The sequence below is a fragment of the Loxodonta africana genome, chromosome 17 (assembly GCF_030014295.1).
Source record: "Loxodonta africana isolate mLoxAfr1 chromosome 17, mLoxAfr1.hap2, whole genome shotgun sequence".
NCBI classification, from domain to species: Eukaryota; Metazoa; Chordata; class Mammalia; order Proboscidea; family Elephantidae; genus Loxodonta; species Loxodonta africana.
In genome coordinates this window covers 4,456,702-4,480,346 of record NC_087358.1, presented here as the reverse complement: position 1 = coordinate 4,480,346, position 23,645 = coordinate 4,456,702, and the positions used below count along the sequence as shown (strand labels likewise).

The 23,645-nt window shown below is 39.8% G+C and overlaps 1 protein-coding gene across 11 annotated transcripts in view; it reads left to right on the top strand.

Moving 5' to 3' along the window:
- PDS5B (PDS5 cohesin associated factor B) overlaps nt 1-23,645 on the top strand; it is a 205,264-nt gene that overhangs the window by 73,487 nt on the left and 108,132 nt on the right. For all 11 annotated transcript variants that reach the window (XM_064269928.1, XM_064269922.1, XM_064269925.1 and 8 more), the window contains 6 exons: nt 915-1,001; nt 1,115-1,212; nt 2,137-2,263; nt 11,771-11,851; nt 15,996-16,136; nt 19,562-19,677. In XM_064269928.1, the coding sequence (XP_064125998.1) occupies nt 915-1,001; nt 1,115-1,212; nt 2,137-2,263; nt 11,771-11,851; nt 15,996-16,136; nt 19,562-19,677 (650 nt within the window). The remainder of the gene's footprint in view (nt 1-914; nt 1,002-1,114; nt 1,213-2,136; nt 2,264-11,770; nt 11,852-15,995; nt 16,137-19,561; nt 19,678-23,645) is intronic.

Genomic DNA, 23,645 nt, shown 5'->3' with positions numbered 1-23,645 from the left:
GTAATTCAGATGCATCAGTTCTTCTTCAGTCTTCCTCATTCATTGTCCAGCTTTTACATGCATAGGAGGCGATTGAAAATACCATGGCTTGGGTCAGGTGTGCCTTGATTCCTCAAACCGTGCATATATATATATATATATATATATATATATATATATATATATATATGCGTTTTTCCCCTCTTTTTTTTTATTGGTGACATGCTTCCTTGTAGAATTATCTTTTCTAATTTTAAGCCCTTTTCAAACTTTGCAAAAGCATCATTTACATTTTTTCCAAAACCCATTTCCATAAAAACTTACTCCAAATGACATTGAACCTAACTACCCAGATACGAAGGGATATGTACTCAAAAATCAAAAGTAAGAGATGGGATGGATTGAGAAATGTGGGGAAAAGCGGGTAAATGTAGTGATTAGGTAGGACGTGTGACAAGTTGTCTTTTAAGGGTCCTTTTTAAAATTTCTAAGCTTCTGTAATCCGTTGTCTTTATTTGGCGATTTCGTTTTGGAATTTTAAGGTTCTGAAACGCCACCCTTGCTGTATGATTGCTGTATGTCTTGCTGTTCCAGCAAGCCTGATCAGGCCTCAGTCATTGCAGCATCTTTTGTTCTAATAATAGCTAACACAAATTTTAGTCGACTTAGTTTCAGGTCTGTTTGTTAAACTTGATGTAAGATGAAGTTTTTCTTTTTCTGCTTGGAGATCATTGTAAATGATGTACTGTTTTCTTGTGAAGGAGAGTAAGATATTTATTATTACTAATGTCATTCATATGAATGTGAAGAAACCAGTGTTCCCCTGGTTTTTGACCGTTGATGATACTGACATGTGAGTGCTGAGTTTAGAGATTCAGTGTATATTTTCATTTAGTATTGATAATCTAAACAGTGCTTTGTCTTTTCTTTTTAAGGATATATTTATGTTTATAACAAGGCAGTTGAAGGGGCTAGAGGATACAAAGAGCCCACAGTTCAATAGGTATTTTTATTTACTTGAGGTAAGCAGTATATCTTGAGATAACAAATTTAAAACTGACTTTTGTGCTTGGATATTTTTACTAATTAAAGTGTTTACCTTTCACCTTTTTTGTTTTTTTTACCTCATTTATAGAACATTGCTTGGGTCAAGTCGTATAACATATGCTTCGAGTTAGAAGATAGCAATGAAATTTTTACTCAACTATACAGAACATTATTTTCGGTGATAAAGTAAGTTTATTTTACTGTGTAACATTTAAAAAATATAAAAAATGTCTGACATAGGTGAATTCACATGAAGCATATTTGTTATAAGGAGCCCTGGTGGCGCAGCAGTTAAGGGCTTAGCTGCAAACTGAAAGGTTGGCAGTTTGAATCCACCATCCTCTCTGTGGGAGAGAGATGTGGCAGCCTGCTTCTGTAGAGATTTAAAAAAAAAAAGCCACTGCCATCGAGTTGATTCCCATTCATCGCAACCCTGTGTTGGAAACCCTATCGGGCAGTTCTGCTCTGTCGTATAGGGTTGCTATGAGTTGGAATTAACTCGACGGGAGTGGGTTTTTTGTTTTGGTTTTTTGATGTTTGTTATAATGGATGGAAGGCTAAGAATTCAAACTTAAAGAATTCACTTAAAATCATTTTCATAGATTTTAAAAAATAAGTAGAATTTAGTTTTGGATTTTAAGGAATAATTGGTCAGAAGAATGGCACAAAGCAATTTACAGCCAATATAAAATATTTTTGTGAATCGTGTTGCTATTTTTTAAAAATCTTTTAATAGATATTTTGATTCCCTAATTCATGTGAATATTTGAGCTTTTTTGGTATTAAAAAAAATATTTTTACACTTAACTTTGACATTGCCATTTGGCTTTCTAAATTTAAGGAAAAAATACAGTTACATTTGATTTAATCACTTGATTGTGATTAGAGAATTGTGTTGAAATTAGGGAAAAGTAAACAGGAAATGTAGTTCAAAATATATTTTTGATATTATTGTAAGATTTGGGAGAGAAGCTTTTAATGAATATATAGCAAATGTTTAATGTATTTATCTCATTTTTTATAAAGTGTAATGCTTGTCAGTACATCTTATGATTAAATACTTGCAGATTTCAGGTACCCTTCAAGTCAAATATCTATTTTGAATTTCAGCAATGGCCACAACCAGAAAGTTCATATGCACATGGTCGACCTCATGAGCTCTATTATTTGTGAGGGTGATACAGTATCTCAGGAGCTTTTGGATACAGTTCTGGTAAACCTGGTACCTGCCCATAAGGTAAGTACCAGTATACACTGAAATGTGTCTAATACCCACAAATATTCTGGTCTAGAATTTGTATTTAAGTTCTAGATACAGTTTATCCCTGCTTTTACCTTAGTTCTGGGGAATCGTTCTGTTGACTCATACTAATAAATATTTACTGTGTTTAGTGTTTAAGAAAACACTATACACTTACATTAGTCACCAATTAAGTGAGCAGAAGAAGTGGTAGATTTATTTCATAAGATAAAATATCTGTAACAACTCAGTTTCATGTAGGACGTATTTCAGGGGATGCATTAATAGCTACTTAGATGCTATTAGGAAACCCTGGTGGTGTCGTGGTTAAGTGCTATGGCTGCTAACTGAAAGGCTGGCAGTTCATATCCACCACACACTCCTTGGAAACTTTATGGGGCAGTTCTTCTCTGTCCTATAGGGTTGCTATGAGTTGGAATGACTCAGCGACAATGGGTTTGGCTTGGTTTAGATGCTATTATAACTTTATATATTGTGTTTTATGAAGGGTTAAAAACTACCTTGTTCAAGACTGCATGCCAGCTGATTCAGCAAATAAAGGAGTAAAGGAAGAAAGAAAATTTAAATAAAAATATTAGGAAGCTAAGTGTGTCTTCAAGTCCCTTGAACTTACCCTTCGTCTCCTAGGTTGTGGTTAGAATTCAGCAGAGGAAGCCATTCAGCATAATTCCCAGAGATGGCAACATCTGAACCTAGTCCTGGAGGTTGGGTAGAAAATTCACCAGGCAGACGAGAGATGGAGGAAAGGAGCAGAGGAAGATGTTCATTTCAGTTGAGAAAATAGCACATGCAAAGATAAGGAAATATGAAAAAATTGTGCAATGAAAGAACTATAAGCAGTTCACTTCGGTGATTAAACAGGAACGAAAGCGAGAGTAGCAGAAGATAGGACTGCAAATGAAGACATGAAAAAACCATACTAAACCCGTTGCTGTAGAGTTGATTCTGACTCATAGCGACCCTATAGGACAGAGTAGAACTGCCCCATAGAGTTTCCAAGGAGTGCCTGGTGAATTTGAACTGCCGACCTTTTGGTTAGCAGATGTAGCTCTTCACCACTGTGCCACCAGGGTTTCCAAATGAAGACCAGCGGTCAGATAATGAAGACCCCTGCAGAATTGTATCAAGCAGTTGGGTTTTATCTCTTTGGCTGTAGGGAAATGATTCAGTGGAGGGATATAGTTGTGTAGGTGTTATAGAAAGATAATTTTAATATAAAAGATGGCCTGGACTTAGGAGAGGTTGGAGGTACAGGTGGCGTAGCACTCAAGAGCTACGGCTGCTAACCAAAAGTTTGGCAGTTCAGATCCACCAGATGCTCCTTGGAAGCTCAGTGGGGGATTTCTGCTCTGTCCTATAGGGTTGCTGTGAGCTGGAATTGACTAGATGGCAACGGGCTTGGTTTTTTTTTGTTTGTTTGTTTTTTGGGTTTGGAGGTATACATACCAGTTGGGGATATCCTGCAACCGTTTAGGGCCTTAAACAGGGACAGATTACCCAATAAGCAAGGTATGCACAGGCTTATTTATGCTTACTTACTCATCTGTAGTGCACAGTTTCCCATGGGTTTCACCATATCTCTGATGTGATGAAAAATAGGTGAAATTGTGCTGCACTACAGATGAGTAAGTAAGCACGATCGACTTGATGACTATGGATAGTTTTCCGTCGACTTTAATCACAGGTCACGGTAGTACTAAGAGACCCCTTAAGGGATCTCTTGTATTTCAGGCATGCTTGATCTTACCTCTCGTGTGTAGTAAGCACTCCAGTGTTGCAGTGCTAATCAGGATCAATCACCTCCAGCCAGTACAGTAACTCCCTTCTTTGCCTGCTGAGGTAGAGGCACAAGGAGCCCATAGTGGCCACTGTGTCAGTCTGTCTCACTGAGGGTCTTCCTCTTTTTTGCTGACCCTCTACTTTACCATGCATGATGTCCTTCTTCAGGGACTGATCCCTCCTGATAACATGTCCAAGTTATATGAGATTCAGTCTTGTCATCCCTGCTTCCAAGGAGCATTCTGGTTGTACTTCTTCCAAGACAGATTTGTTCATTCATTTGGCAGTCCATAGTATATTCAGTATTTTCTGCCAACAGCACAATTCAAAGATGTCAATTTTTATTCGGTCTTCCTTATTCATTGTCCAGCTTTCGTGTGCTGGATAGGAAGCAAAAATGTTGCTAGTTGATCACTTAAGATAGTAGTGAGTGGTGCCACTCCTGTTTTCACCCCTTGACACCTGGACCCCTGAGTCCTGAGTATGGGAGAAATAGCTGCTGTTACGGAACGAATTGTGCCACCCGTGCCCCTGTCCCCATAGCACTGTAAACCCTAACCCTATACCTGTGGTTATAGTTACCATTTGGGAATGGGTTTTCTTTGTTATGTTAATGAACCCTAACCCTATACCTGTGGTTATAGTCACCATTTGGGAATGGGTTTTCTTTGTTATGTTAATAAACTCTAACCCTATGCCTGTGGTTATAGTCACCATTTGGGGTTTTCTTTGTTAAGTTAACGGGGCAGTGTTAGCATAGGCTGTGTCTTGAGTCAATCTCTCCTGAGGTAGAAGAGCAGTGAATGAAGGGAGCAGAGATGGCCGATAGATGCCGCGCCACGTGAAGATCACCAAGGGGCTGAAGAGACAAGGACCTTCTTCAGAGCCAACAGAGAGAGAAAGCCTTCCCCAAGAGCCAGTGCACTGAACTCGGACTTGGAGCTGCCGAGCTGTGAGAAAATGGATTTGTTAAAGCCGCCCACTTACGGTATTTCTGTTAAAACAGCACCAGATAACTAAGACAACACCCACCAATTTAAAGTATATACTGGCTCCTGGAAAGCATCGCCCCAGCCCTGCAAGGTAGTGTCACCCAGCTAGTGCTGTAATTGAGTCTTTACAAGGCCATTTCATTGTTCCGTCAAGCCAGCTGCTTCAGGATGACGGGAAACACGGTAAGACCAGTGAATCCCATGAGCATGGACCCATTGCTGCACTTCATTTGCCATGAAGTGAATTTCTTGATCAGAAGCAGCGCTGTATGGGATACCATGACAGTGATTAAGGCATTTTGTGAGTCTATGGATGGTAGTTTTGGCAGATGCATTGCATCCAGGGAAGGTGTCTTAGTTATCCAGTGCTACTGTAACAGAAATAGCACAAGTGGATGGCTTCAACAAAGAGAAATTTATTCTCTCACAGTCTAGGAGACTGGAAGTCTGAACTCAGGGCACCAGCTCCAGGGGAAGGCTTTCTCTCTCTGGTTCCGGAGCAAGGTCCTTGTCATCAGTCTTCCCCTGGTCTAGGAGTGTTTCAGTACAGGAACCCCGGGTGCAAAGGACATGCTCTGCTTCTGGCACTGCTTTCTTGGTGGCATGAAGTCCTCCTGTCTCCCTGCTCACTTCTCTCTTTAATACCTCAAAAGAGATTGCCTTAAGACACAACCTGATCTTGCAGATTGAGTCCTGCCTCATTAACATCATCGAGGTAGGATTTACAACATATTGGAAAATCACAGCAGATGACAGAATGGTGGACAGTCACACCATACTGGGAATCATGGTCTAGCTGAGTTGACACATACTTTTTGGGGACACAGTTCAATCTATGACAGAAGGCAAATCCATATCTAGAGTAAGTGCCTATTCTAATAAGAGCAAAGTACTGCCCTTTCCATGATGGAAGAGGTGCAGTGTCATCAGCCTGCCAGCAGGTAGCTAACTGAGCACCCAGAGTTATGAGGCCATATTAGGGACTCCGTTGGTCTCTGCTGCTGGCAGATTGGGCACCCGGCAGCGGTTGTAGCCAGGCCCGTCTTGGTGAGTGAAAGTCCATGTTGCTGAGCTCATGCTTTACCTCATTCCTGCCACCATGGCGACTTTGTTCATGAGCACGTTGGGCAATGACAGGAGCGGCTGGGGAAGGAGGCTGACTGGTGTCCACTGGATGGCCGTCCTATCCACTCGACTGTTAAAATCCTCTGCTGTGGTCGCCCTTTGACGAGCATTCACATGTTTTCATGTTTTCTGCATAGAGAGGTCTAAATGAATAACTTCTTTTATAAGAATCAGCACAAAGCTGGTTCCTGTGAGGCGGAGGTTAAAGATGTCCCAGGTGTCCAGCTTTTCCAAGCTGCTGTCCCACTCCATCATCTCTAACATCAGCTACTCCTTCTCCCCTCAGCACTCTTCCTCCTGGCTTTGGGTTCCCTAATTCTCTGCAATGTCTCACAGAACTCACAAACCACATAAAGGAAATGGCTCATGTAGTTGTGGAGGCTGGCAAGTCCTGAATTCATGGATCAGGCTTAGACTTCTCTCTTCAGTCTCTGCCCAAAGGCTCTCAGTTTTCTCGCTCAGTGGGCCAGGCGAGTCTCTGGTGTGGGTCTCTCCTTTTTTGGTAGTGCTGGGCCCCCCTCTCTGCTCTGGATTAAGGCACACTGACCAATGTAATCGATGGGCCGCAATTGTCTTATTTGCCCAGCCCCTCCCAGTCACCTAGGTGGGAGTCACAAGACCATGGCTAGAAAGGCCACATTTAAAAGTAATCGCACTGCAAGGTCTATTCACATGCTGCCCCCGCTCCCTCCCCCCTTGTTGCCAACTTCCCAGTCGTAGTTCCTCCAAGTCTGTGACCACAGCGCGTGAATCTCAGTGATCACTTGTGCTTCTGGCCGTTGCTCATTCCAAGCAAAGTGAACTACCAGATACACTACCCGCTGGCAAGATTTTCCTTCACCACCGTCCTTCAGGGATGCCCCAGGAAGGGGCTGTAGTGCTACAGTTGCCCACTTTCAGGTGGTGCCTGCATATTGCACAGAACCGTCTTCACACCAGGCAAGAGTTTTCCCCAGTCGGCTTATCATTGGGAATTCCCCATGAGGCCATAGGTGCGGGCTAGGAGAGAGAAGTTCATGTAGCAGGAGTGGGGACTGTTGGCTTTTGGCCCACTTCCTCACATAACACATCTGTGCCTTCAGGGCCTGTTGAAGCCTGATGTTGTATGTGTTACCTCCATTCGATGATGGGGTGCTGTTGTGCACACCCAGCTTTGTAGCTTGGTGGGTCACACAGCATCTTGTTCATGACGGGCAGGGCAGGCTGCGTGGTAGCTTGGTGGCCCATGGTTAAGCATTTAGTCTCTACTAATATAATATATATTATATATTAAGGCCATAGGAGGAGTGCTGGTGGTGCAGTGCTTACAGCCGTTGGCCGCTAACTGAAAGATAGGCGGTTTGAACCCACCAGCTGCTCCATGGGAGAAAAGCGTGGCACTTTGCTTCCATAAAGATTTACAGCCATAGACAACCTAATGGGCAGTTCTACTATGTCCTGTAGGGCTGCTATGAGTTGGAATTGACTCTATGGCAACGGGTTTGGTTTTGGTTTAGGGCTCTGATAGCAAGCCAAGTTGACACATAAAGTTAATCATCACAACCTGAAAAATTCAATTAATGTATTTATTACAAGGAAAATAAATACCCTTAAAAGAATTAAAGGCAGAATATACCTAAAGGACTTGAAAAACCCCAAGCCCTCTGCTGTTGAGTCGATTCTGACTTCTAACAATCCTACAGACAGAGTAGAACTGACCCCTAGGGTTCTGAGGCTGTAGATTTTTACAGAGTGGACTGCTGCGTTGTTCTTCTGCGGAGCGGCTAGTAGGTTCAAACCACTGACCTTTTGGTTAGCAGCTGAGTGCTTTAACCACTGCACCACCAGGGCTCCTAGTTGAAGGCTTTACAGATTTAAAAATAAGAGTTAAAAAACACAGTACCTAGACAGTATAAAAAGGGAAGATGAGGAACAAAACTTAGTACAAATGAAAAATGGTCATTGAAATTAAAAATCTCGATTAGGTTAAATATAAAAGATATTTAGGATCTAGGAGGTAGATCTGAAGAAATTATACAGGCAGTGAGATAAAGATAAGGAAAATATGAAAGATAGTAAGGTGTAAAGGTTAGAGTGAAAAAAATCCAGTGTTTAATAGTGATTTCAGAATGGCAAATAAAGAATTTCAAAAACTAGTTAGAAATGTTCCAGAATTGATGAAAGGCATGAATTTATGATTAGGTAAAAAAAGTGTCATGAGCAGAAAAAGTAAAAATAAATCTTCATCAAGGCACATCCTGTAAAAATTGTAGAACACTAAAACAGAACAATCGATAAAGCACTCAAAGGGAAAAGGCCTAGCCTTTACAAAGGAAAGAAGGTTAAACTTAGAACTGACCTCTCGATAGCAAGAAGAGATGCCAGAAGATAATGGAATTATATTTCCAAAGCGCTAAGATAAAATAACTCTCAATCTAGAATTGCATATCCAGTTTGAATGAAATTAAGGCTCCAGCAATTGACGGGATACCAACTGAGATGTTTAAATAAACAGATGCAGTGCTGGAAACACTCAGTCGTCTATGCCAAGAAATTTGGAAGACAGCTACCTGGCCAACTGACTGGAAGAGATGCACATTTGTGCCCATTCTAAAGAAAGGTAACCCAGCAGAGTGTGGAAATTATCGGACAATATCATTAACATCGCATACAAGTAAAATTTTGCTGAAGATAATTCAAAAAGCAATACATTGACAGCAAACTGTCAGAAATTCAAGCTGGATTCAGAAGAGGGTGTGAACGAGGGATATTATTGCTGATGTCAGATGGATCTTGGCTGAAAGCAGAGAATACCAGAAAGATGTTTACCTGTGTTTTATTGACTATGCAAAGGCATTCGACTGTGTGGATCATAACAAACTATGGATAATATTGTGAAAAATGGGAATTCCAGAACACTTAATTGTGCTCATGTGGAACCTGTACACAGATCAAGAGGCAATTGTTCACTAGAACAAGGGGGTACTGTGTGGTTTAAAATCAGGAAAGGTGTGCATCAGGGTTGTATCCTTTCACCATACTTAGTCTGTATGCTGAACAAGTAATCCGAGAAACTGGACTATATGAAGTAGAACATGGTATCAGGATTGGAGGAAGACTCATTAACAGCCTGTGATATGCGGATGATACAACTTTGCTTGTTGAGGTAAAGAAGACTTGAAGCATTTACTCATGAAGATCAAAGACTACAGCCTTCAGAATGGATTATACCTCAACATAAAGACAACAAAAATCCTCCCGGCTGGGTCAATAAGCAACATCTTGATAATGGGAGAAAAGACTGAAGTTGTCAAGGATTTCACTTTACTTGGATCCACAATCAACACTCATGGAAGCAGCAGTCAGGAAATCAAATGACATATTGCATTGGGCAAACCTGCTGCGAAAGACCTCTCTGAAGTGTTTAAAAGCAAAGGTGTCACTTTGAGGACTAAGGGTGCACCTGACCCAAGCCGTGGTGTTTTCAATCGCCTCATATCCATGTGAAAGCTGGACAGTGACTAAAGAAGCCTGAAGAAGAATTGATGCCTTTGAATTATGGTGTTGGCAATGAATATTGAATATACCATGGACTGTTTTTTTTTGCTAGAAGAACCAATAAATCTGTCTTGGAAGAAGTACTTCCAGAATGCTCCTCAGAAGAACGAATGGCCGTTAATAGCCAAACAATTTTGAAGAAGAATAAGAAAGTAGTAGGGACTTATTTTGCCTGGTGTTTAGATTATTTCTGTATTCTCCTTTGTCTGTAATTAGACAGCAGTAGGCTAATGGACATGTGGAAGTATTGGCGAACATAGAAATATAGAAACTTCAGAGTGTAGGGATTACAAGTCAGTGAGGGAAACGATGGACTATTAATGAGTGATTTTAGGACAATTGAATATGCATATAGAAAATAATGAAGTACATATTCTTATGTATTGCATTTCAGGCCACACATAATAATAAATTACAGATTGAATGAAGACATAAACCTGAAAAGCAAATCTTTAATATTTAAAAATATGAAACATATTTATAACCTCCACAAAGGAAAAAAGCTTCTTAAGAAATACATAAAAAGACCACAAAGCCATATAGGATAAAATTGATATATTTTATTACATTAAAATAAAAAAACTTCTGTTTATTGTAAGACAGTATACTTTGTGAAAAGGCAAGTATAGACTAAGACATGTTATGCACGTAACTGGCAAAGGGTTAGCATATAGAATTTATAGAGAAATAAGACAAAACAGACCAGTTGAAAATGGCAAAGATAGAATTTACAGAAAATTATCTCATGTACAAGGAGGCAGGTACAGGACGTGTATAATGCCGATGAAGAGAAGAATGAATAAATCACTTGTGTTTATTGTTACCATTCAAGCTGTATTATACAGTGAAATACTAAACAGCAGTTAGAAATGAATAAAATAATACGATGTAAGCATCAGTGTTGAGTAAAGGATGTGTTTGGAATATATACAGTATTCATCGTGTATCTTGTGTAAGTTTATACTGTTGTCGTGACACTATTTTAGATCTTTGGTCTTGATTCTTTCCATCATCATCATCATCTCCTGGGAATATTTTCTTGATGCATCTTTTTTTAAAATACTTTATGTTCCATTTCTTGCTGTACCTTTGGATTTAGCTGTGCTCTGAGATGTACTTGAGTAAATCTCCTTGCCCGAAGCTGTCCCCAAATCCTCTGTCGTCCCCTACCTAGGGACCCCTATTCCTCCTCACTCTGGAACTCCGCTCTTAAGAGGTCTTGGTTCTTATGGACCTGGAGTGAAACAGCCAGGACTTGTACTCAGCTGAACTGATTTGACTTTGAGGATAGATTTAGAACGACTAACTTTCTCTTCCAAGGAGCCCTGGTGGCCAGGTTGGCATCACCCAATAAGCGCAGTACACGCAGGCCCAGTTGTGCCTTCCCACCAATCTGCAGTGCAGTTTCTCCTGTCCGCCACGACATCAAAGATGTGGTGAAACCCATGTGAAATTGCTCACCACAGATTAGCAAGTAAATACAGTTAAGCCCATGAGTACCTTGCTCGATGCAAGCTGGTACATACAGTGCTTACTGGTTAATCAACCCCTGCTGCTGGCACAGTGGTTAAGCACCCTGCTGCTGACCGAAAGGTTAGCAGTTCGAACCCACCAGCAGCTTCGTGGAAGAAATACATGGCAGTCTGCTTCTGTAAAGATTATGGCCTTGAGAACCCTATGGGGTAGTTCTCCTCTGTTCTACATGGTCACAATGAGTGGGAGTCTACTCGATGGCAGTGGATTTGGTTTTGGGGAATTATCATTCCATCCGTCTAATAAACATTTATTGACCACTTCTCTGTGGTCTGTATTGTGCTGTGAATAAGATGTGAAGAGAATGTAATTGTCCCTGCTTGGAAAGGATCTTATCATCTAGTAGAGTAGCCCAGTTAGTCCTAAGAAAGGTAGATTTGCCTTCTCTCTGTTGTTCTAATTGAGTCTTAGACAGTTTTCCCATTCATTTCCTCAAGAGTAGCTTTTTTCAGACAGCTAATATTTTCCTTTTAATAGGTAGCAGTATATAATATAGATATTGTTTTGTTTTTTCCAGAATTTAAACAAGCAAGCGTATGACTTGGCAAAGGCTTTACTGAAGAGGACAGCTCAAGCTATTGAACCGTATATTACCAATGTAAGTCTGTGTTGTAACTGGTTGCCAGAAGTATTAAGCCAAAATTTTAAAGACTACTAGAGGCAAAATTTGGGCAAGTAGTATGTCCTTTTTAATTTTGTATTGTTTAATCATTAAATAATGTATTTTCTTTCTTTGTCTTACTTAAAATTTATTCTTGGTTAGTATTTTCTGGAGTGTTGGCTCATATCCTGTTTGTTCATTCATTTGCTTCTTTCATATGGCCTGGGAACTAAACCAGAGCTTTTAAATTGGATAGCAAGAGAATACTGTTTGTTTCTAATGTTAGAATAGAGTTAAATGTAATTAGATAAAACATAAGGAACTTTTCATTATTCAGAGAAGTTGCTTACAGCTTTTTGGAGATTAAGTTGATTTGTACAAGAAGAAGATGAGAACTAATAGCAAGACCTAGAAATTGAAGGCAAGTATGAATGGCAGCAGTGATTTGGTGAAAGTTGCTTACTGTCGATATCCCTAAAATAGATTCCATATAAACCTACCTTTTTTGAAAAAGGGAAAGAATTCCAGTGAAATGAACCTTTTCCATAACATCCCAAATCTATTTAATTTATGATTGACCATATTATATTTGTTTTTATGGTATTTTGGTATTTTTAGCTGCTCAGTTCACTAATAGCAGCTTATTGTAGGTTTTATTTCTTTCTGCATTTCTGCCGAGTTGCCCAGCGGCTGTGGGAGGCACCATTTGCATTGTGGGAGGGGCACCTCCTCAAACACAGATCCACAACACACGGGGCGGGGGGGAGGGCATTGGAATTCTGTGACAATTCTGCCTTTCCACCCACCTTTCACTTTCACTCACCTCCAACTACGTAAAGGATATAAATCTTGTCTTCTAGAAGAATGTGAGGAAGAAAGCCTTCTGATTACTTACATAAGTTAAAAACAAGACAGACAAACAGAAAAACCCCAAAGTATTTTAATCTTCCTGAGTTTGTTGAAGGAGAATTTTTCATGTAGTATACAAAAATTAAAAGTCAGTATGTAAAATACAGCATGAAAAGATGTACTTTGAAAGCAAAGTACGTTCTAAAACAGCACCTTTGTAAATTTCGGTTTTTATGTTTCTGGAGTGTGGCCTTCAAAAATTATAAGGACGTGATGATTTAGAAAAATGGATTAGATTTGTAATAAAACTGTAGATTCAAATCCTGTAATCAATATTAGTAACTTCCAAGATTGGCTGGGAACCCCAAATACTGGTGTCTGCAGCTTTGTGAGTCTTGAGTATTGGCTGAGAAGGTTAGATTGAGTTTTTTCATTACTGATCTAGCAGTGTTTGAAGCGTAGAGACCAAGACTTGCATGCAGGTATTAATTACTGCTTCCTTCTCCCCTTGTTGCTAGGGTCCCCCCCCGCCCCACTTGGAGCCCTGGTAGCAGAGTGATTGGTTTTGGTTTTCCTGCTTTTAAACCAAAAACACCAAACCCGTTTTCATCAAGTCAAGTTCAACTCACAGCAAGCCTACAGGACAGGATAGAACTGCCCCATGGGATTTCCAAGGAGCACCTGGTGGATTCAAACTGCCAAACTTTTGGTTAATAGTCATAGTGCTTAACCAGTAAGCCACCAGGGTTTTCCCTTCCCCCCAGTGCCACTAAATGTCTATCTCCACAGCCTACTTCGTACACTTGGTGTGCGCCTCCTGGTGGTCATTTCTTAAAATTGATATTGCCAAGTTGGATTTTTTTATGGCTTTTTCTGGCATAAAAATAAGAATACCATACCATTTTGATTCTGGGAATGGGAAAAAATAAATATTTGGTTTGAGATGATTTGAAAGAAGGAGAGGCGCAAGACAGAATGATGGTATTTCTTGGAACTGGTTCATTATTCTGTTCTCTCAACTTTTGTACATATTTGACATTTTTAATAAAAGTTTAAAAAGGCCCAAGAAAATGCTTTTAGAAATCTCAGATAGATCAAGGTAAAAATATCTCCCAGTCATGAATACCTTATGTTAATTTCTTGCTGTTAGTCTTGCCTGCAGAAATGAAGCCCCCTCTCCTCCTCTACTTGTTGTATCGTTATTGGAAAGTAGGGATGGGAGAGGGGGCACAGGACAGGTAGGGTGGCCTGAGCACACCTCAGAGTATAGACTTATTCCCAGTAATTTGTCCATTATGTTCTTTTCTCTCTGTGTCCTTGTCCTTTGTTTTATTTCAGGGTTAGCCAGGAAGCCAGTAAGAATGGTGCTGTCCCCATCCCCCCACTTTAATTTCCTTGTAATCCTCTTATTTTTCTATCACAGACTATGCAATTTCATATAAAAGCACTTTCTAGTAGAGGTATAACACGAGTACAGTGTTAGAGATCATTCCAGGCCTTTTCTCTGGCTTGGAGATTAAATAGCCCTTATTCACGCCTCTTTCTTCCTAGAGAATTAGCAAGTCAGCACTGAGGTAAGAGGTGGAGGTGATGATCTCCTTTCTATGTGCCTCTTTTTCACTCACATATGCAAAGGCACATTCAGGTGTGCTCTTTCTAAATGGCAATTCGTAGATTCATACACACACAGACCCCCCTGCCCCCGCCCCGAGAAATCATTGCGGTGGTATATTTTTTTCAATAGAATTTTTGGTAACTTGACAACTCAGGAAACCAAAAACATAGGCTTTTTAAAATAAGGTAAACAAGTATTAAAAACAAAAAGTATTCGTAGACAGTTAAAAAAAATTTCCTACATGGAATATGTCTTAGTAGTGTTACTGTTGTGCATCCAAGTTTTGTTTAATCACAAGATTTAGAAAACTTCTGATAAATGTAGGACTGAAAAAATGTGTTGAATTTTTCTTGATCTCAGGTCAATTACTGAATCTCTCTGAGACTTGGTTTTTGAATCTGTAAATTGGGGTTAGTAATGCTTGGGACGGTGGTAGAAGAGGGTGAGTTATGTAATGTGAAAGCACTTTCCAATGAACACAGACCATGTAACATAAAAAAAAACATAAGGTACAACTTATTACGGCCCTGGCCTCACCCCTTACTTTTCCTTAGGAGGCAATTGTTATCAAATACTTTAATTCGTAGTGTGAAAATTATAGTTACCTATTTTTAGATGAAAGATTACTGTTTTTTGGAAGGACATGTTTTAATCAAATCTAAGTCTGCATCTTCCACTAAATTTCTAAGCCGTCTGGGTGGGTTGTTTCACTCCAGCTGGTGTCATAGTGCCTGTTACACATTGTTCACTCACGTACCCGGTGCCTTCTCTGTGCTAGCCACGGTGCGGAGGGCCCACCTGGGCTTTGCCTTTATGGAGATTGTAAGTGTTTAATAAACGTTTTGAAGCAACTTACAAGAAATTAAACCAGGAAGGGATTTTTTGCATTTTCAAGTGGGTTCATTCGCAGACTGACGGAAGAGGAAGATGATGGTGGTGTGACTGCAAGGTGGACAGATTGGAAAAGCTTTTTGTTCTTTGTTAAGGAACAGTAAACTGGGCTTTTTAAAATGAGGTAAAACGGTATTAAAAACAAAAAGTATCCATAGACAGTTAAAAAAATTTTTATTTTGCTATTTTTTTTTAAATAGGAGAACATTTGTAAATGGAAACAAACAGAAAAGCCAGTTTATTTTTAGCCTGAAAGAGAATTTGATCTTTGATGTCTTAAAATTATTTTCTCTCAAAATTGATAAACAGGGAAGACAAACAAGGTTTTTTTTTTTTGGACAAACAAGTTATTTTTAAAACCAATAAAAAAAGCATAGTAAAATAGATTCTTTTACTGTTCATTTTCAGCTGTTTATAGAATTTGTGGCTACTCAGTCTATACAGGTTCATAGACCTAAAAACTTTCATTTGAAAACAAAGTAAGCAGAAAAGACATGGAAATGTGAAATCCTTGACTTTGTGCTTTCAATATAGAAAGCAAAAACCTAATGAAGCCAAGTTGACAGGTAATCTGTCCTGATTCCTGAAATAACATGTCTGTTTTGTTGTGTACGAGGTGAATTTCACGTTTAGGTAGGTAGTGGTTTTCCTACCTACTGTTAGAAAATGCTTTGATTTGCCAGGTTTGACTTTGTATGAATTTGACTGAATAATAATTAAGGCTTTAGAAAATTACTTTCATCTGTGGTGTTTCTATTAAGGATAAACTTTTTTTCTCTTCAAAAGTTTTTTAACCAGGTTCTGATGCTTGGGAAAACGTCTATCAGCGACTTATCAGAGCACGTCTTTGACTTAATTTTGGAGCTCTACAATATCGACAGTCATTTGTTGCTCTCTGTTTTACCCCAGCTTGAATTTAAGTTAAAGGTAACTATTGGAAAGCTAACACGATTCTATCAACAAGATTAGCAGAGAGTGTTGTCTGTGAGTTTTCAGTTCTCACCAAAATTTTAACCGAGTGTGATAGACTTTGGAGATGGTTTGTTATTGCCCTCTGTTTACCTGGCCGGGTGTCTCCCATGCCTGGCATGGTGCCAGGCAGATAGCAGCTGCTAAGTTAGTGATTGCTGACAAAGTAGGAATGATTAGATACAGAAACTTTTAATATCTACCTATAGGTTGATCACTTAGGAATTTATGAATTTCTCAGTTCTCTTGCATTTTGACAACATACATTGTTTTAATGATAGGAGTTTCAAAAATTTCTTGTCTGTGTGTATTGTTTTGTTATTATTACTTTCATTTTCCTGAAATTGCAGCATTTCAAATTCCCATTATGCTATTGTTGTGTGCTGTCGAGCAGATTCTGACTCATATCGACCCTGTAGGACAGAGTAGAACTGTCCCAAAGGGTTTTCTAGACTGTAATCTTCACAGGACTGGTTCCTCTTATAGTCCCCATAGACCAGTCCCCGGAGAAGGATATCATACTTGGTAGAGTAGAGGGTCAGCTAAAGAGAGGAAGACCCTCAATGAGATGGATTGACACAGTGGCTGCAACAGTGGGCTCAAGCACAGCTATGATTTTGAGGATGGTGCAGGACCGGGCAGGGCTTCCTTCTGTCACACACAGGGTCCCTATGCATCAGAACAGACTTGTCAAGCAGCCACAGCCTTTACAGGAGCAGATCTCCGGGTCTTTTCTCCCACAGAGCTGCTGGTGGTTTCAAACCGCAGACTTTTCCATTAGCAGCTGAGCACTTAACCATTGTGCCACCAAGGCTCCTATTCCTATTATATGTACTCTAATTACTTTTCTTTTTATTTACTTTTTGGACTCTGATCAGCTTTCATTTTTCCGTTCTTAGGATTCCTTGCAAGTCATCCTTCACAATCTTGATTATTTTTCGTTGTCCTAGCACGCATTCTAAAAGTGGACAAAAATAGTGTTCTCTTGAGGGTAGAATGATATTTTCCTCCAGATAGTTTTCAGGTAAATTATAGAATTGAACTAGCTTTTTAGGTCATAGCTCTATACTGAGCTTATGTTTTCAAGGAACAGTTTATAACAGCTCTCTTGATCCGCTTGATTCGGTGGTAAAGACAGTTCAGGGTTCATTATCGTTAAAATAGTGTGAAATTTTACCCTGACCACATTACCTTATACTTGCCTGTATTGAAAGCTCATTTGCTTTTCACCGTGTCCTGCGGAGCCTTTTCCCTATTGCTTTGACATTAGACTGTGCTGTAAAATTGAGTTTCATTTGTGGATTTGGGGAATATACTTTTCTCTTTCAAATCATGACAGAAAGGTTAAGTAAAGCTGATTACAATTATATATGAAAGGCCCCAGTGTACCACCCAGAAAAGTTCCTAAATGATTTCTATGTTGTATTTCTTTTTTCTAAAACTTCTGCTTTGTCTCTTTCAAGAACAAAACAGAACAAACAGTTCCTGTTGATCATGTAAATAGCTCAAATACCCAGCAAATAATTTTCCTTTTATTCCAGAGCATTCCTCAAGTGAATCTGGATTCTCTTGCCTCTTTTTGTGTGAATGTGTAATGATTTTGGTGAGGCCTGAGGCAGTCACATCTTTAATTACTTGTTGGTTATCTGATTTTCTCTAGTAAAATATTGAGTAAATGCTTGCTATATGCATTTTCCTACACACTCTCAGAAACATAAGGAGCCTGGGTGGTGCAGGCAGTTTGTGATTGGCTGCTAACCCTAGGGCTGGTGTTTCAAACCCACCCAGCGGCTCTGCAGAAAGACCTGGCCAACTGCTGCCATAAAGGTAACCTCCAAGAAAACCTTACAGAGGAGTTCCACTCTGTAACTCCAGGGGTTGCTATGATTCGGGGGCAGACTTGATGGCAGCTAACAACAACATGAGAAACATAAAAACATGGAAATGATCACCCCTGCTTTTAGCAAATTTAATATCTAGTATTGGAGGAAGAAGAAGGAAAAAAACAATCCCGTTGTAGTAAGAGGCCCTATATGGAAATTGTAATAAAAAATACAAACAATTTATATTGGGGAAATTGAAGCAAAGGAAACAGCATGAAGAGCATATGGAGGTAGGCAGGTGTCAGGCAAGTTAGTGGTACACCAAGAGCTGCAGTTGGAAGGTAGTGTAAAGTCAGCTTCGGCCACTCCTGCTGCACTTTAGAACCCTCACCTGGGATCCTTAGTGAGTACACAGACGTGCAGGCCTTCCCCCAAACAGTGAAGCAGAATTTCTGGGAGACTAGTCCAGGCATTAGTTTTTTTAGTTTTAATTTTTTAGAAAGGTTTAGAGGTGATTCTAACGTACAGCCAGGGTTGAGAAGTGCTTATTTAGCAGAATAATAGGAAAAATAACAGAGACGAGTTAGGTCACGTTATGGGGGCTCCTGAATGCCAGGCTAAATCGCTTGTTGGGAAAAAAAAAAGTGCCGTGCCTCCTGCAGCACCTTGACTCTCCAGATTGCCTCACTTTACGTCCAGGTCGACATACCTAACCATTGTGCGCTGTGCTAGAGGCACCAGGATCAGTGACAAAGCTGAGTCCTTGTCCTCAGGTGCTCACAGTATAGAATCTAAAACAGAAAGTGAGTTTCTGAATCCTGAAGGCTTCATCCTTGTGCTGTTGAACTCCCCTTACGGATCTGACTGTCTTTGCTGTTCAGTCAAATTCCCCTGTTTAGAATCTCCTCTTGGGAGATTTCTGCACATGGATATGTTCTCCAAAAAAAAAAAACAACCCAAACCTGTTGCCATGGAGTTGATTTCGACTCATAGCGACCCTATGGGACAGAGTAGAAGTGCCCCATGGGGTTTCCAAAGAGTACCTGGTAGATTCCAACTGCTGACCTTTAGGTTAGCAGCTGAGCTCCTAACCACTGGCCACCAGGGCTCCGGGCTATACAAAGAGCTCCTCCAGTTGGGTCATCATACAGAGCCCTGAAAGCACAGCCGTCCTGCAGAGCTCTGGCCTCTATCAGTATTTGTTTCTATAAACCAGAAATATTTTCCAGGGGTCCTGAGTAGGTGTTATAGGAGCTTAATGTTTCAATTTGACGTCGAGCAGAAGTGGGTCTCTGCTGTAGGAGGCCGCTGACACTTAGACTTCAGGGGCTGTGTTTTCACAGATGAGGTCCTGCTTCAATTTCCCCTGAAGCCATGAGGGCACTGAAGATGACATATCATTTTGTGAAGAGTGTGCAGAGTGTTTTAAAGTGTCATTTTTCATCTGGAGGTCGTGAAAGTTTTCTGTGGAATTAGAGGATAAGGGAAATCATGGGAAAAAGTGGGGGGTGGCCTAATTCTCCCTCCCGGTTTTAAAGCTGTGGTTACGTTTTGTTTTAGAGCAATGACAATGAGGAACGCCTGCAAGTTGTTAAACTCCTGGCAAAAATGTTTGGGGCAAAGGACTCAGAGTTGGCTTCTCAGAATAAGCCACTGTGGCAGTGCTACTTGGGCAGGTGTGTGCTTTTGGTTTCCTCTTTAAAAGTGGTGATATGTGTTTATTTCTACTTACGCCATCATGCCATATTCTCTTAGGTCATAAACATGAAGGTCCTTCATTGTTGTGGAAATCTTCAGTGCTGACAATGATTGGTTGTATTTCCAGTTTCTCTTCGTCGTTTCATCTTATTTTGTCCTTGGGAATTTTCAAAAGATGATACATTTAAAAAGCTACCTCATGTAGTATTACAGCCAGGATATTAAATTGTTTCATTGCAAAGCACTGATTAATTCCAACTGAAAATATGCCATTGTGAGCTATAGCCCCTTCATAGAAAGTTATGCTTAATTAGATTTTCGGGGATATTGAAAAGGATAAGGGTACCCAGAGGATGACTAATGACTGCCTGTGGCTGTCCCTCTCCCTGGCCTCTGTGTGGGCTTCTCCTTACTAAAGAAGTTGGTTCCCCAGGTTCCTTGGATGCTGAAATGGGTGGTAAAACTGTGTGTGTATCTGCATGTGGCACTTTTCTGTGACAAGGGCTCATTTCATTCTGATTTCCAAAGGGGTCCCTGACTGTGACAATGTAAAAATCCTACAAGTACCCTGCCAATACCTGTTTTGACCCTGAGGATAAAGGAGAACTTTTTTCCCCCTTGAATTAACCTCATAACAAATAGTGCATATAAGCCATAAAAAATAAGTAGAATTGAAAGACATATATTCTATTTGATTTGTGTTGAAATATCTAGGTTAGTATTTCTATCTTCTTTTTCAGTGAAAGAACTGCCAGTGATTGTGATAAATTTAGTCTCATTTGGCCTCGTTTTTCTAATTTGTTAAATGAGGATGTGAACTTTTATAAATGATTATTAAGTTCTAAATTCTTAGTCTGATCTTCTGGCTCTTATTTAGCTCAGTAGTAATATTTAATGAAATACTTAACCTAATAAATATTAGCCCTTTGTCATTTTGAGTTTGATTTGTAGGCATTTTCCCCTTAAATACAATGGAAGATTTGTGGGCAGTTGAACAAAATGTTTTACAAGCTAAATGATGCAACTAAATTTTATGTCCATTTTATTTCCAAAAAAGTATTTCTAATACGTAGCTGTATCTTTAAATCGGGACTTGAGTTAGCCAGACTTTATCTTATAGGTTTTTAGAGCAAAAAATCCTAGTGTACCTCATATCAGATAAAGAAATTAATTAACTAAACTAACTGGATCAAGAGCCTAGATACAGAGCTAAAACTACAAAGCTCTTAGAAGAAAACACAGCAGTAAGCTTCAGGACCTTCTATTTGGCAGTGGATTCTTAAATACGATGCTGACAGCCTGAGGAGCAAAAGAAAGAACAGATAAAATGGACTTCATCGAAATTAAAAATTGTTGTGCATTAAAGGACTTTATCAAGAAAGTGACTAGACAGCCTAGAGAATGGGAGAAAATATTTGGTAACCGTACGTCAGATAACCTGTTGCTGCTGAGTCGGTTCCGGCTCGCGGCGAGCCCGTGTGTTACAGAGTAGAACTGGGCTCCGTAGGGTCTGCTTAGCCGTGATCTTTACGGAAACAGTTCACCAGGCCTTTCTTCTGTGGAGCCACTGGTAGGTTTGCATCGCCAGCCTTTAGGTTAGCAGCTGATCACAGACCGCTTGCACCACCCAAGCTCCTTACGTATCTAATGAGGGTTTAATATCCAGGATGTATAAAGGACTTCTAGAACTCGATAAGAAAACTAAACCAAAACCAAACCCACTGCTGTTGAGTTGCTTCCAACTCATAGCGACCTACAGGACAGAGTAGAACTGCACCAAAGGGTTTCCAAGGAGCGCCTGGTGGATTTGATCTGCGGACCTCTTGGTTAACAGCTGTAGCACTTAACCACTACGCCACCAGGGTTTCCTTGATAAGAAAAAGATAACCCAATAAAAAAATAGACAAAGGACTTGAGTAGACATTTCTCCAAAAAAGATACAGCAGTGGCGAAGAAGCACATGAAAAGATGCTCAACATCGTTAGTCCTTAGGGAAATGTAAATCAAAACCATGGCGAGATGCCGCTGCACACCCACTAGGATGATTTCATCAGAAGAACGATGAGGAGAAATCGGTAGCCTCATCCGTTGCTGGCGGGAACATAAAATGGTACAGCTGCTGTGGAAAAGTTTGGCAGTTCCTCAGAAAGTTAAACATGTAATTATTGCATGACCCAACAGTTTTACTTTTGGGTACATAGCCAAAAGAATTGAAAGCAGGGGTTGAAACAGATCCTTGTACACCAGTGTCCATAGCAGCATTATTCACAATAGCCAAAAGGTAGAAAAAAACCAAGTGTCCAACAACAGCTGAATGGATAAACAAAATCTGGTCTGTCCATACCATAGAATAGTGTTCCTCCACACAAACTGTTACAGTTTTGAACCTTGGAAACGTCATGCATACTGCAATAAATCAGATACAAAAGGACAAATACAACGGTGTATGATCCCGTTTATATGAAATACCTAGAATACATAGGTGTATAGAGACAGAACGTTGGTCAGTGGTTACCATGGGCTGGGGAGAAGGGGGTGGGAGAGTTACTGTTTACTAGGCATAGGGTTTCTCTTTGGAGTGATGAAACAGTTTGGGGACACACAGTGGTGGTGGTTGACGACATTGTGAGTGTGATAGTACACTGGGAGATGGTTACAATGGCGATTCTTTGTTGTCTAAATTTTACCACACACAAAAAAAAAGTCCTAATTTAAACCTCTGGGTCACCTTTCTATTACGTTGTGGTTTTGTCTTTTAATATTAATGACACAAAATCACAATATCACTAATATCAAAGAGCTCTAGAGTATTTTTAAAGATATTTTTCTTTGGTCTTTTATTATATTTACTTACAATGGTTTTATGGCAAATGGTTAGTTAAGACATGGTACAATTACAGAGATTGAATACCTGGATTCAAAACACTCAGGAAACTTTATGTGGGACCACAGAACGTATTTTAGAACTTTTCTGGGTGGCGTACTTCGTAGAACGATTTTTTAAATAAACTTTTATGAGTAATTTGGTATTGATTTTCAAGATTTTTTCCTCCTTTATCATGCAAAATTCTGTTTCTTCCAGTGTTAGATGATGAAAGATTGGAGAGCCTTTTGATTTCACAAAATTAAGACTTACAAATATGTTGAATTAAAAGTGCTGGCTTTCTCTTTAATGTTGTTGATAACTTAAAATGGTTAAAAAAAAAACAAACAACTTTTCACTCCAAAAATGAACTAATGTACTGTGCTTTTTTCTATATATGTTTTTAATTTAATTTAAATTTTACGTATTTTGTTGTTGAGAATATACACAGGAGAACATACACCAGTTCAGCAGTTTCTACATGTGCTATTTAGAGACATTGACCTTTTTTGCGTCGTGCACCCATCCTCACGTCCACTTCTGAGTTGTTCTCCCCTGTTAACATAAACTCACTGACCCCTAAGGTTCCTGTCTAATCTTTCAGTTACTTTTGTCAACTTGATCCCAGTACAGATAGTTCTTAAAAGAGCATAATGCTCAAGGCAGATAATTTTTACTAGTAAGCTCATCTATTCTTTGGTTTTAAGAAGACTTCAGGGGATATTTTTGGTTTAAGGTTAAAAGATTACCTTAGGGCAATAGTTTCAGGGGTTCATCCAGCCTCCATGGCTCCTGGAAGTCTGGAATCCATGAGGATTTGAACTAATGTACTAGGCTCTAAACATCAGTGGTTGAGAGGTAGCTGGACCTCATATGTTTCCTAATGAAGTAGTCTTGCTATAAACACTGAACCTGTAAATGGGAAGGCTGTAGATCTAAGTACAGATTATCAAAATAGAGGAGAGAGAGGAGCATGTTAACTGGCGTCACAGTGATGCAGTGAGCAGAATCCAAACTGTGAACGCACACCATACCACACACGCGCACACACACACACGGTGGCTGCACAGTGGCTTCAACAAT